This window comes from Thamnophis elegans, chromosome 7, assembly GCF_009769535.1.
Source record: "Thamnophis elegans isolate rThaEle1 chromosome 7, rThaEle1.pri, whole genome shotgun sequence".
Taxonomy (NCBI): Eukaryota; Metazoa; Chordata; class Lepidosauria; order Squamata; family Colubridae; genus Thamnophis; species Thamnophis elegans.
This window is the reverse complement of record NC_045547.1, coordinates 76,355,170-76,368,018: the sequence shown is the minus strand read 5'-3', so window position 1 is coordinate 76,368,018 and position 12,849 is coordinate 76,355,170. Positions and strand designations below refer to the sequence as shown.

At 42.6% G+C, this 12,849-nt stretch overlaps 1 protein-coding gene across 1 annotated transcript in view; it reads right to left on the bottom strand.

Annotated features, from left to right (window-relative positions):
• The window catches only part of ANO2 (anoctamin 2), a 110,370-nt gene that overhangs the window by 40,237 nt on the left and 57,284 nt on the right, over positions 1 to 12,849 (bottom strand). Inside the window, exons 12-14 of the mRNA XM_032221874.1 lie at positions 11,913 to 11,924; positions 11,334 to 11,417; positions 5,056 to 5,146 (exon numbers count right to left, since the gene is read on the bottom strand). Of these exons, the coding sequence (XP_032077765.1) occupies positions 5,056 to 5,146; positions 11,334 to 11,417; positions 11,913 to 11,924 (187 nt within the window). The remainder of the gene's footprint in view (positions 1 to 5,055; positions 5,147 to 11,333; positions 11,418 to 11,912; positions 11,925 to 12,849) is intronic.

Below are 12,849 nucleotides of genomic sequence, written 5' to 3'. Positions count from 1 at the left end.
AAGAAGAAGAAGAAGAAAGAAGAAGAAGAAGAAGAAGAAGAAGAAGAAGAAGAAAGAAGAAGAAGAAGAAGAAGAAGAAGAAGAAGAAGAAGAAGAAGAAGAAGAAGAAAGAAGAAGAAGAAAGAAGAAGAAGAAGAAGAAGAAGAAGAAGAAGAAGAAGAAAGAAGAAGAAGAAGAAGAAAGAAGAAGAAGAAGAAGAAGAAGAAAGAAGAAGAAGAAGAAGAAGAAGAAGTTTTTTTTTTCATTAAAAAAAAACACTTTTATAGTGAATGATCATATCTTCCAAAGTCATGGATGCAGGGCAGAAATATTAAATAGGGACTTTTCATTAGTATCATCTTCTCCTTACCTATTAAACAGGGATGCTTTAAAATTTAGAATGTTTGATTAGTTGAGTCCAATTGCAGCTGGACCTGCATTGCTAGAAGGAGGTTTAAAAAATGGGTTTAAGGGTTGGAGTATTGATAATACTAGCAAGATCTTATTTACTCAATAGCGTGTTTGCTCAAGCTATGCTGGAACATAGACACACACACACAACTGTGTGTATATCTATGTTCCAGCATAACTCCGGAACGCCTTGAGCAATTTCAACCAAACTTTGTACACAGATGATTTACACTCTGGAAACCAATACTATGGGGGGTAAGACACCCCTAACACCCCTCGGGGTGTGTGCTCTGTTAAGATATCACCTGCTGTGCCTTAAAATGGCTTCTACCGTACTGCCATAAAATGGCTTCTACTGTGCAGTGCAGTGGAGTTCGCCATGGTAACGGCTTCACAGTATTCTACAAGGAGCCTCCCTCTGGAAGGGGGGAAAATCCAACATTAGAAATTAAGGTGGTATCACTTGACACTTCTGGGGGCACAGGGAAAAACATTTGGAACTAATATAATTGACGCCGAAATCAGGGCTTTTCCTATCTAATATAGGATTGGGATAAATAAATATCCAGGCAATGCCCCGTTATCAGCTAGTATTAAAATATTAAGCCCATTAATAAAGACGCTATGATTCTATTGGTGCCTTCAGCTTCTTCGTTTGCGAAAGAAAGCTATTTTCTCTTTCTTGCCTCTCCCAAAGGGATAAAGCAGAAATTCAGAATTTGACTTTGCATTTGACTATGACCTCATTTCTGCTTTCTTTTCAATAACACCCCCCCCCCCCCGTTTTGTGATGCATTTTTCTTTCTGGTAGGGAAAAAAAAAGTGCATTAGAGAGAGCCGCTGAAGACCGCGTGGGCACGAAGGAAAGTGGCGTATAAAAATGGAAAGGCGAAGTTTTGTCTGAGCTTCTAAGAAAGAAAGGGGGGGGGGGAATCACAAACAGATGCAGAAGTGGAATGGAATTAATGGAACGAACATATATGCCAGAAAAATGTTCAAACCTTCTTGAAAAGAAATACTTTCCGGCTTGTACCCCACCCTTCCTCCTTTGGGTTTCTGGCACCCCAAAACACTTCCTCAAGCTGGTTTGTCACCAGAAGCCTCCAAGATGCATCTTGCTGGTGGACTAGTTCCCAGCTTCGTTGCGACAGTGCCACCACATGTCAAATTTGGGGATTTTCTCTCTCCCTGTTCCTTGGGTTTAGATAAAGGGAGGAAATGCTTTACGGAGCCCCGATTTTCCAGGAGAGCGATTCAAAATTACAGCACAGCCTGACCTGAGGCAGTGGGACATCTAGAACCAGCCCTTAACGGACGAATAAACTGAGCTGAGTAGAATTCATGTCAAGTGTTTCCATGCAATGAAAGACACACTGGAGGAGCTCCTCACCATTAAAGGAATGTTGTTGGGGACACGCAACTGAGAGAAGGACAAACAACATGTTCCGAGAGAAACTATAAACAAATGTTCTCGCACAATGACAGTCCTTTCTCTAGATTCACTCTACACACACACACCAGGGGTGGGTTTCTCGCCCCGTTCCAACCGGTTGGGTTGGGACGGGGCCAGCGGCGTCCTCGTGCACGCGCGCAGCACACACATGAGTACTAGCATCTGTGCGATGCTCCAGCTGCTCCTGGAGGATCGCGCAGGCGCTGTATGTGTCCTGCGCATGCGTGGAAGCGCAGAACTCGTCAAAACCGGGTAAGGAACGCGGGCGGGCGGGTGGGCCCTTCGCCGTTCCCGGAAGTTACTTACTTCCGGGTTCTCCGACCAACCGGTTCGCGGGGACCGCCGCGAACTGGTTGAAACCCACCCCTGACACACACACACACACACACACACACACACACACTGTTCCCCCCCAAAATAAGACCTCTGCAGATAATAACTCCAAAAACTCCAAATAAAATAAGACCAATGGGGCTTTTGAGCACATGCGCTAAAATAAGCCCTCCCCTGAAAATAAGCCCTCTACGAAAAGATTGCAACACAGCAGCAGCCATGAGGTGACCACGCTCTCCGCCTCCCGCACCTCAAAGATAATAAGACCTCCCTGAAAATAAGGCCAAGCGCTTATTTTTTTGGGGGGGGGGGTCAAAAGAAAATAAGACCCTGTCTTATTTTTGGGGAAACACGGTATATGTATATAAGAAAAGAGACAACGGAGAGGAGTCTAGAACTAAGGAGAAATTCCCTGACGGTGGGAACAATTAATCAGTGGAACGGCTTGCCCCCCCCCGGAAGTTGGTGCACCATCACTGGAAGTTCTCAAGAAGGTTAGACAGCCATTTGTCTGGAATGGGATGGGTCTCCTGCTTAGGGCTGGAGTAGAAGACCTCTAAGGTCCCTTCCCACCTTATTATTCTATGTTCTAAAACAACCAATTCATTCAACCTGGTGGGAGTGGCTTGCCGGCCATGTGTTTTCTTTCTTTCTTTCTTTCTTTCTTTCTTTCTTTCTTTCTTTCTTTCTTTCTTTCTTTCTTTCTTTCTTTCTTTCTTTCTCTCTCTCTCTCTCTTTTCTTCCTTTTGTTTCTCTGTCCCCTTTTCCTTTTTTTCTTTCATCTCTCCCTCACTTTTTCTTTCTTTTTTTCTTTTTTTCTTTATTTCTTCCTTTCTTTCTCTTTCTCTCTCTGTGTGAGTCTGTCTGTCTGTCTGTGTGTGTATGTGTGTGTGTGTCAGTGGTGGGTTTCAAAATTTTTTGGAACCTCTTCTGTAGGTGTGGCCTGCTTTCCGGGTCCACTGGTGGAACCTCTTCTAACCGGTTCGGTAGATTTGATGAACCGGTTCTACCGAACAGATGCGAACTGGCAGGAACCCATCTCTGCTTGGAGGTCTTCTAGTCCAACCCGCTGCCTATGCAGGAAACCCGACACTACTTCAGACAACTGGATGTCCAACATCTACTTAAAAACCTCCAGTGTTGGAGCATTCACAAATTCTGGAGGCAAGCAGTTCCACTGCTTGTTCTGTCAGGAAATTTCTCCTTAGTTCTAAGTTGCTTCTCTCCTTGATTAGTTTCCACCCATTGTTTCTTGTCCTGCCCTCAGGTGCTTTGGAGAATAGCTTGACTCCCTCTTCTTTGTGGCAGCCCCTGAGATATTGGAAGACTGCTATCATGTCTCCCCTAGTCCTTCTTTTCATTAAACTAGCCATGCCCAGTTCCTGCAATCCGTTCTTCGTGTATTTTAGTCTCCAGCCTCCTAATTAAAATCTTTGTATTAGTTTAGTTAATAACTAAAGGGCAAATGGCATAGAACTGAGATACTTTATGAACTAGAAGGTAGAAGTGAATTTCTAAACGTGATTCCTCTTTTTGCGACCTTTTGACAAGCAAGGCCAATGGGGGAGCCAGATTCATTTAACAACCGGGCTACTAACTTATCCACTGCAGTGATTCACTGAACAACCGAAGCAAGAAAAGTTGTAAAACTCACTTAACAATAGAAATGTTGGGCTTAATTGTGGTCATAAGTCAAGGACTGCCTGTGGATGCATATGTTGAACCAAGACTGGTGTATCAGCTCCTTGAAAAAGAGAGTTAATGCACACTTAATATCCTTATGCTGGTGAATTTGCAGATAAGAATATTTCTATGTATTAACGGAGGGGGGGTGTTACTGTTTTGAAGAGAAAGGTTCTTAATCCAAATTATGGGTGTTTATTCAAATTGCAATGGATGGCTGTGAAGGTTGGACCATAAGGAATGCTGAGCGCCAAAGAATGGAGGCCTTTGAACTCTGGTGCTGGAGAAGACCCCTGCGAGTCCCTTGGACTGGAAGGCCATCCAACCGGTCAGTCCTAGAGGAGATAGCAATAGCCATAGCAATAGCAGTTAGACTTATATACCGCTTCATAGGGCTTTCAGTCCTCTCTAAGCGGTTTACAGGGTCAGCATATTGCCCTCAACAACAATCTGGGTCCTCATTTTACCCACCTCAGAAGGATGGAAGGCTGAGTCAACCCTGAGCCGGTGAGATTGGAACAGCCGAACTGCAGAACTGCAGTCAGCTGAAGTAGCCTGCAGTGCTGCATTTAACCACTGCGCCACCTCGGCCTCAGTCAGATCAACCCTGACTGCTCTTCAGAGGGCCAGATCCTGAAGAGGAAACTCAAAGACTTTGGCCACCTAAGGAGAAGGAAGGACTCACTGGAGAAGAGCCTCATGCTGGGAAAGATGGAGGGCAAAAGAAGAAGGGGACGACAGAGAAGGAGGTGGCTGGATGAAGTCACTGAAGCAGTCAGCATGAGCTTAAATGGACTCCAGAGGATGGTAGAGGACAGAGAGGACTGGAGGAACGTTGTCCATGGAGTCGCGATGAGTCAGACACGACTTTGCGACTAACAACAACATCCAAATCTTTTCAGAATCAGTTTCTTAGAATTTGTTACTGTTTCCTCTTTTCCGATACGAGTAATTATTTATAATTATTCTGTTTGTTTCTCAGCTTCACCTCATGCATCCACCGTGAATGCTTCAGCTCTCTCTACAATTTTAGCAAAAAACAATTCTTCCGAAATATTAGCACCTTTAGGGCACTCTTCTGGCGATAAATCACCATTTACCTTTTTGTATTGGATTTCTTCTCCTGGCAAGTTCTTTTCAAGATGACTGATAAAATATTTACGGCAACATGAAGTTCATTACCTTAATGGCCAAACCTGTTATTCGCTTTAGCTGTATTGCAATAGCTAAATTGCTGCCATTAACTGCAAGGGAATCTCCTGTTTTAGAAGACTCACGTAAATGACTCTGCAAAGAATCAGGCAGTTAATGCTGTCTATTTAAAAAAAAAAGTAGGTTTAGGATTATCCAGAGGCATCTGAGGAGCTGCTATCAAGCCCAGCTCAAATTGTATAGTCAAGAGAAATTTAAGCGGATTGTTTTGCCCTCCAGTAGTTATGGACAATGCAAAGTCTTGTTGTGGTCCAAAAAGACTGATGAAAAATAAGCTAATCTAAGGTATTGTTTCACCCACAGCTCCAGGGGGAAAAAAAACTGCAACTCTCAAATTGTGGTTATCCCAGAATATTAATTTCCTCTTATGAATCAAATTTAAGCCTCCAGCAACATTCACATATATCTTTCTGCCTTAAATGCAAAAGAAATATTCCAGATTAGCAGAACTGGAAGGGACCTTATAGGTCATCTAGTCCAACTCATAGTTGTCTACTGCTCAAGCAAGGCACAAGTTAGGTAAGCTCCCCGTTGGGAGAGAGAGTGCGTTCAGCGATGCGTTGTGAGAGTTGTGTTGGAGAACACACAAACCAGCATACAGAGACACTGCAGTTTAAATAGGCTTTTACTTTCGTGGAAATAGAGGTATCAGAGTCCATCAAACAGTCCAAGTCATACACGGATAAGACAGACAGTCATCAATGTCTTTCAGTTAAGGGATAATCCAAATAACATAGTCCAGAATCATACAAACAGTCCGGTACACAAAGTTTGCTAGCAGTTGCAAAACCTATAATAGCTCACGGCACTTTCTAACAGCACCATTTCTGACCAACGGCAGTAACTAGCTTTGGAGTGGCACTAGCTAAAATGGCAAGGGACAAACAATATCTATCCAATTACACCCAGGAATTTTTTTCTCTTTTCTTTGGTTTTATTTAAACAAAATTTTGTTTTGTTTTTATTTGATTTAAATTCCCAGAGAAACTAACTTTGACTAACGGTGAAGCTGAAATTCCAGGAACTTTAAAACCCCTTCTTCATAGGAAATCAGAGTTGAAAAAAAATTTGCTTGGATTTGTCAATTTGTTTAAATAATGTAGTAGGTATTAATAACCTAGATATCCTGATGATAGAGATGATAGATAGATAGGCAGACAGGCAGACAATAGATACAGACATAGATAGCTAGATAGGTTAGCATAGTTAGCTAGCGTGACCCGACAAATGCGCGCACGACAAAAGGTTAGGTTTAGGGTTAGGTTTAGGGTTAGGTTTAGGGTTAGGGTTAGGGTTAGGTTTGGGGTTGGGGTTGGGGTTGGGGTTAGGTTTAGGGTTAGGGTTAGGGTTAGGTTTAGGGTTAGGGTTAGGGTTAGGGTTAGGGTTAGGGTTAGGGTTAGGGTTAGGGTTAGGGTTAGGTTTAGGGTTAGGTTTAGGGTTAGGGTTAGGGTTAGGGTTAGGTTTGGGGTTGGGGTTGGGGTTAGGTTTAGGGTTAGGGTTAGGGTTAGGTTTAGGGTTAGGGTTAGGGTTAGGGTTAGGGTTAGGTTGGGTTAGGGTTAGGGTTAGGGTTAGGGTTAGGGTTAGGGTTAGGGTTAGGGTTAGGGTTAGGGTTAGGGTTAGGGTTAGGGTTAGGGTTAGGGTTAGAGCGCTGTTGTCGGTGTGCTTCAGCGCTCATTCATCGGTGCGGTTTAGAACTCGCGGTTTTGTCACCGCGGTTTCATCGGGCGCACTTTTGTCGGTCGCCCTTTTGTCGATGAACCCTTAGCTAGATAGCTAGATTATCTGGATGAATGGATGCATGCATGCATGGATGGACAAATGGACAGAGACAGATAGAGGTATGTAGGCTGGCCTGCAGTTTGGCAGGCAGATAGAGAGACAGACAGACATCACTTTAGGAGTGACATTCATTTTGGAGAAAAAAAAACCTTTCCCCTAAGACCTAAGGCATTTTAAACCATCAGTTAATATCAATATAGTAAACAATAAACAGTAACAGAGGTGGAAGGGACCTTGGAGGTCACCTGTACTAGGGATTTGAACCGCCGAACTGCCGACCTTTCAGATTGACAAACTCAGTGTCTTAGCCACTGAGCCACCTATCTCCAGTTAAATGGATATGTTTGCCATTAAAGAGATCTTCCTAGGATATTCAAACTATATTTAAAACTCCAAAATTTAGATTCCCACAGATACCATACAGCGTATAGAAAATATATTTGACTTCTTCCGGTTGGTTGAATAATCTGAAATCTTACTAAACTGTTGCACTGAGTGCATTTTAAAAAAAATAAAGAATGCTAATAATAATAATCAAAAAGACATAGGATATCATCAGCCTATAACAACAGTTTGCATTCAACATCTCCCAAATTGCGACCTCAAATGTTCTTCAATTGTTGGATCCAATAAGCCAAAGATTCCACATGCAAATCTATATATATATAAAAGCCAAATACTACTCACTCCTCACAAAATCTCCAGAACCGTAAAGCATACAAAGTTAAAATTTGGCACTTACGTTCCTCTGGATTCTAGTTGCTAGCTAAGAAAGGGTTTTTCAAAATGTACATCAGATCATTAGCATTTCTTGTACAGTAATTAACACAATCTGATGCTAAGGAGTTCTACTCCCCCACCCCGCCTGAAAAGAACTCTGTTCCAACTGCCAGTTGCCTCACGTTCCGTTACTTCAGTTTAAACTGGCAGACGTTCCACTCCTTCACTTGGGAGCAGTCTGGGGCTCTTTACAGTACTAAACATTGATACCTCACCAAAATGTCTACGCCTTCCACCTATGGAACTATTTCTGGACTCAAGGCGGCGGGAGCGATATTCCCTTTTTTGTTTCAATCCCCGACCACCACTGAGCCAACAGATTGAACTGGAGTGATCCGGATTTCTCCTGCATTGCCCGATCACATAGTTTCAGCGCGAAGCAGGGGTATACAGCTAGTTAAATATAAGAATACGTAGCCAACACAAAAAGACCTATTTTAACACACTGCAGTGAGCTCTTTATGTGACATTTATTGACAAATATAATTCATTCTCAGTAAATAAGGTTGTTTTAAGGTGGCAGCATGGTAATCAAGATAATTATGAAATTATCTGCTTTAACCAGTCTTATCAAATAACAATTTATTTCAGCTCCAGGGACTTTGGCGTATAAACTCCATAGCCACTGAACATCAGTGATATTATGGGTGGTTGGTATGAGTTGGATCCATACTTCGCTTACTTCTGAAGAAGAGGAAGAGGCAGGTGGACATTGGAATGGAGGTTCAGAAGGTCTCATCATATCACATTGTCTTCATGGTTGAGCATGCCCTGGGGCAACTCTTACCAGTAAGGGGAGTGGGAACGTCAATGGCCGTAATTGAAAGAATTGGTTGAGCAGATAGCATTGTAAACAACACCTGAGCTAAGTGTAAGCCAAAGTGAGACATCCTGTTCTTCATGTCTATGGAGACTCTTAGTCATCCAGGTCATGGTTGTCCCAATGGTGCTTTTTTTCAAGGGGCAACAGAACTTTCTGTTTTTTTTTCTTTGAAGACGTTCCACTTTTCATCCAAGAAACTTCAGAAGCTTCTTGGATGAGAAGCGAAACATCTTCAAAGAAAAACCAGAAAGTCCAGTTGCCTCTTGAAAAAAGGATCTTTGTGACATCCTGTTCTTCACTATTTTGATTCTCAAAGACCAGACCTGTGGTTTTCCTTTATCTTAACCAGGTCCACCCTGAAGGTTGCACAAACTATTCAACAACCTTCCCTATAAATTCCTCCAGAGTACCTAACGTTCTGCAGATTGAATCGCAGATGGTGAAGACAGGTAGACATCACCTTTGCTTACTTCTGAAGAAGAGGGAGATACAGGTGGATATTAGAATGGAGGTTCAGAAGGTCTCACCACACCATTCATTTAGTGGTTATGTTCTGACCGAGGCTTCCCCAGCAGCACGAAGCTGAGTCCTCATCCCGATAAACCCCTTTATATATATATATTTGTTGTGTTCGGGTCTAATGTTCTTTAAGTTTTGCTCAACTTTCCTTGCCTTTTATGGTGAAACCCCAACCCAGAGGGAGCGAATTGTAGTTCTTCCTTAGTATGAAACTCCATTCCTCCACAGCATTATATATTTGTAACTTGTTATGCCACAGACCTGGTACACCGCCTTGGTCTTCGCCCGAACCAGTAGTAAAATATGCTTTTAAAAAAAGGTTCAACTGTGCAACAATCAGCTGTGCCTGATTGTCTGTGAGGTTCCTGCTTGTTGGAGGGACAATTTTGTGTGAAGTCCAGCTGCCTTTACATTGTGTGTGAGTCAATCGTGCACCCGGTCACATGACCAACAAGCCGCGTCCATCTAATCATATGACCACAAAGCCACACCCACCCAGTCACATGCCCACCAAGCCACTGATCTAATCGCATTTGCATGCTTTTGAACTGCTAGGGGCAGAAGATGAGGCCAGCAATGGGCGCTCACCCCGTCATGCAGGGCTCGAGTCTCAAACCTGAGCTATCATTGCTCAGTGCTTTTAATCACTGGGACATTGCACTGCCTACTCAGAATCTAACGGTAACCAAAGGAGACCATTGTGTCCTAGAAGGGCACAATGAGATCTAGCCATCATTGTCCAAACTGCTGCAATCAGGGCCAGCTGCAGCTGTTGAATGACTTCCAAAGGTAGCCCCAATTTCATTGCATTGCAATAGTCCATGTCGGAGGCAACCAAACCATCAGTGACCACTGGTGGTCTGCTAGTCCAGGTAGAGGTGGAAGTGGCACAAGTTAGGTAAGCTCCCCATTGGGAGAGCGAGTGTGAGAGTTGTGTTGGAGAACACACAAACCAGCATACAGAGACACTGCAGTTTAAATAGGCTTTTACTTTCGTGGAAATAGAGTTATCAGAGTCCATCAAACAGTCCAAGTCATACACGGATAAGACAGACAGTCATCAATGTCTTTCAGTTAAGGGATAATCCAAATAACATAGTCCAGTATCATATAATCAGTCCGGTACTCAAAGTTTGCTAGCAGTTGCAAAACTTATAATAGCTCACAGCACTTTCTAACAGCCAGCTTCCAAAACACTCAGATCAGATCAGCCCAGCATCTAACAAACAGAGAACTAACAGTCATTCTGGCTCCCTCTTATGGCCGATTGAGGAAACAGCAACCAATCACATTTTACAGTATGATTTAAAGAAGCAGGCATAGCATTGTTACATGATTTATATATTGCCAACCCAACCGTTAGATTATATTCCTAACAGCACACAATGGATGGATATCTATGGATATCCTCAGTCATCCAGGGCATGGTTTTCCCAAAGGTGCTTTTCCATGATTGAACCAAAGAAGCTTCTTGGATGTGAAGTGAAAATGTGAAAATGTTAAGCCTCAAGGAAAAAAACAAAGAGAGTCCAGTTGCCTCTTGAAAAAGCATCTTTGGGGCAAGTGGCTCACAAGACAAATTTATGAGAAGCCTCCCAGGCTAGAGCTCAATGCCCCTCGGTTATTAATTCAAAAATGCATAATTCTGCATGCATCTTGGCACTTCGTTTCAGGCCATAAATGCATCATCCAAGTACGGAGAATAATTGGGTCAGACAAGAAATGTGAATTAGGTCAGTTAAACTGTGAACCAGACTAAATTCTCAAAGATCGCTCTCTCTGATAGTTTAGATAGAATTTCTGCTTTAATCAATCAACCGCTCGCCTTGTGTATCGCTCAGCCAACCCTAACTTAAAATAGATGTAAATAAATGTCCATCATATTGAAAACTCAACAGGTTTTTTTTTTCTTTTAAAAGGAAAGGAAAGTATAAATGAGAAATTTCACAATTACCAGAACTTCAGAATTGCAATAATTTCCAAAGACAATGCTGTGTTTTCCTGAAAATAAGATTGTGTCATTTTCTTTTGACCCCTGAAATAAGCACTTGGCCTTATTTTTGGGGAGGTCTTATTATTTTTGAGGTGCAGGAGGCGCCGAGCGGGGTCACCTCATGGCTGCTGCTGTGTTGCAATATTTTCAGGGAGGGCTTATTTTCAGGGGAGGGCTTATTTTCGGGAAAACAGGGTAGTTCTTTAACTCTTAACCCACCCACATTTCTTTGATTAAAATTTATTAGTAAAAAATGAGTCAAATAGATGTCAGTTATGAATATTACACAATATTTTATTACAGCATGCAGCCCTAATAAAACCATAAAACAGGAATGAAAAGGATCACAGGAAACTTTGGCGTCCTACCTCATCCTGAGTCACGATTTTGGTATTTTCAATTCTGGCTTTTTTCTGTAATAATCTGGTTTCATATTCTGGCCTGGGGTGTTCCTAAAGTGAATGGAGGAAAAAAAATGTGGAGTGAATTTAACATCAGAGCTAAAAGACACATAAAACCCATCCAAATACTACTGACACCTTGGCTCCTGCACACTGGGAAGTGAGTAAAAATACTGGTAAGAATTGCTTTCGACATAAGGGGTTATGATGGTTTGAATGGAACAAGGAGCCAAATTGTTAGATTCTCCTCGTTATATTTGGGTAGCAGAAAGGGTGATGTAAATGCTTTAAAATACAGACTAAGGGTACGTTAGAATAATGGATTCTGGAAGGAGAATCCCTTGAGCACAACCACAAAAATATAATGCTAATATCCTACAAGTCATCCACCAGGAATAACAGAAGGGATCTGGGAGGTCTTCTAGCCCAGCCCTTCTGTTCATTTCTGGCCTAGGCTCCTGCACATTTGAACATGAGCAAGAATACTGGTAAGAGATGCTTGTGACATAAGAGTTATGATGGTTTGAATGGAACAATAAGTCAAACCTTTAGATGCTCCTTGGTGTATTTGGGTAGCAGAAAGGGTGAAAGAACACACGGCAAGTAAATGCTTTAAAATACAGACTAAGGATACACAAGTATAATGGGTTCTGGAAACACAATCCCTGAACACAACCCCTGAAATATAAAGCTAATATCCTGCAAATAATCTACCAAGCTAACAACAGAAGGGACCTTGGTGGTCTTCTAGTCCAGCCTCCTGCTCAAGCAGGAGTCCCTATACAGCAGTGGTCTCCAACCTTGGCAACTTTAAGACCTGTGGACTTCAACTCCCAGAGTTCCTCAGCCAGCTTTGCTGGCTGAGGAACTCTGGGAGTTGAAATCCACAAGTCTTAAAGTTGCCAAGATTGGAGACCCACTGCTATACAATTTCAGACAAATGGTTGTCCAATCTCTTCTTTAAAAACCTTAGTGTTGGAACACCCAAACTTCTGGAGGCAAGTCATTCTGTTGATTCATTAATCTAACAGTCAGGAAATTTCTCCTTCGTTCTAGGTTGGTCTTCTCCTTGATTACTTTCCATCCATCACTTCTTGTCCTGCTTTCATGCACTTTGGAAAATAGGTTGATCTCCTCTTTTTTTTGTGGCAACCTCTGAGCTATTGAAATACTGCTATCATGTCACCCCTGGTCCTTCACTTTATTAGATTAAAGGTAAAGGTTCCCCTGCACATGTGTGCTAGTCGTTCCGAACTCTAGGGGGTGCTGCTCATCTCCATTTCAAAGCTGAAGAGCCAGCACTGTCCAAAGAGGACTCCGTGGCCATGTGGCCGGCATGACTAGACGCCGAAGGCGCACGGAACACTGTTACCTTCTGCCAAAGGTGGTTCCTATTTTTCTACTTGCGTTTTTACGTACTTTCGAACTGCTAGGTTGGCAGAAGCTGGGACTAATAACGGGAGCTCACTCCGTTATGCGGCGC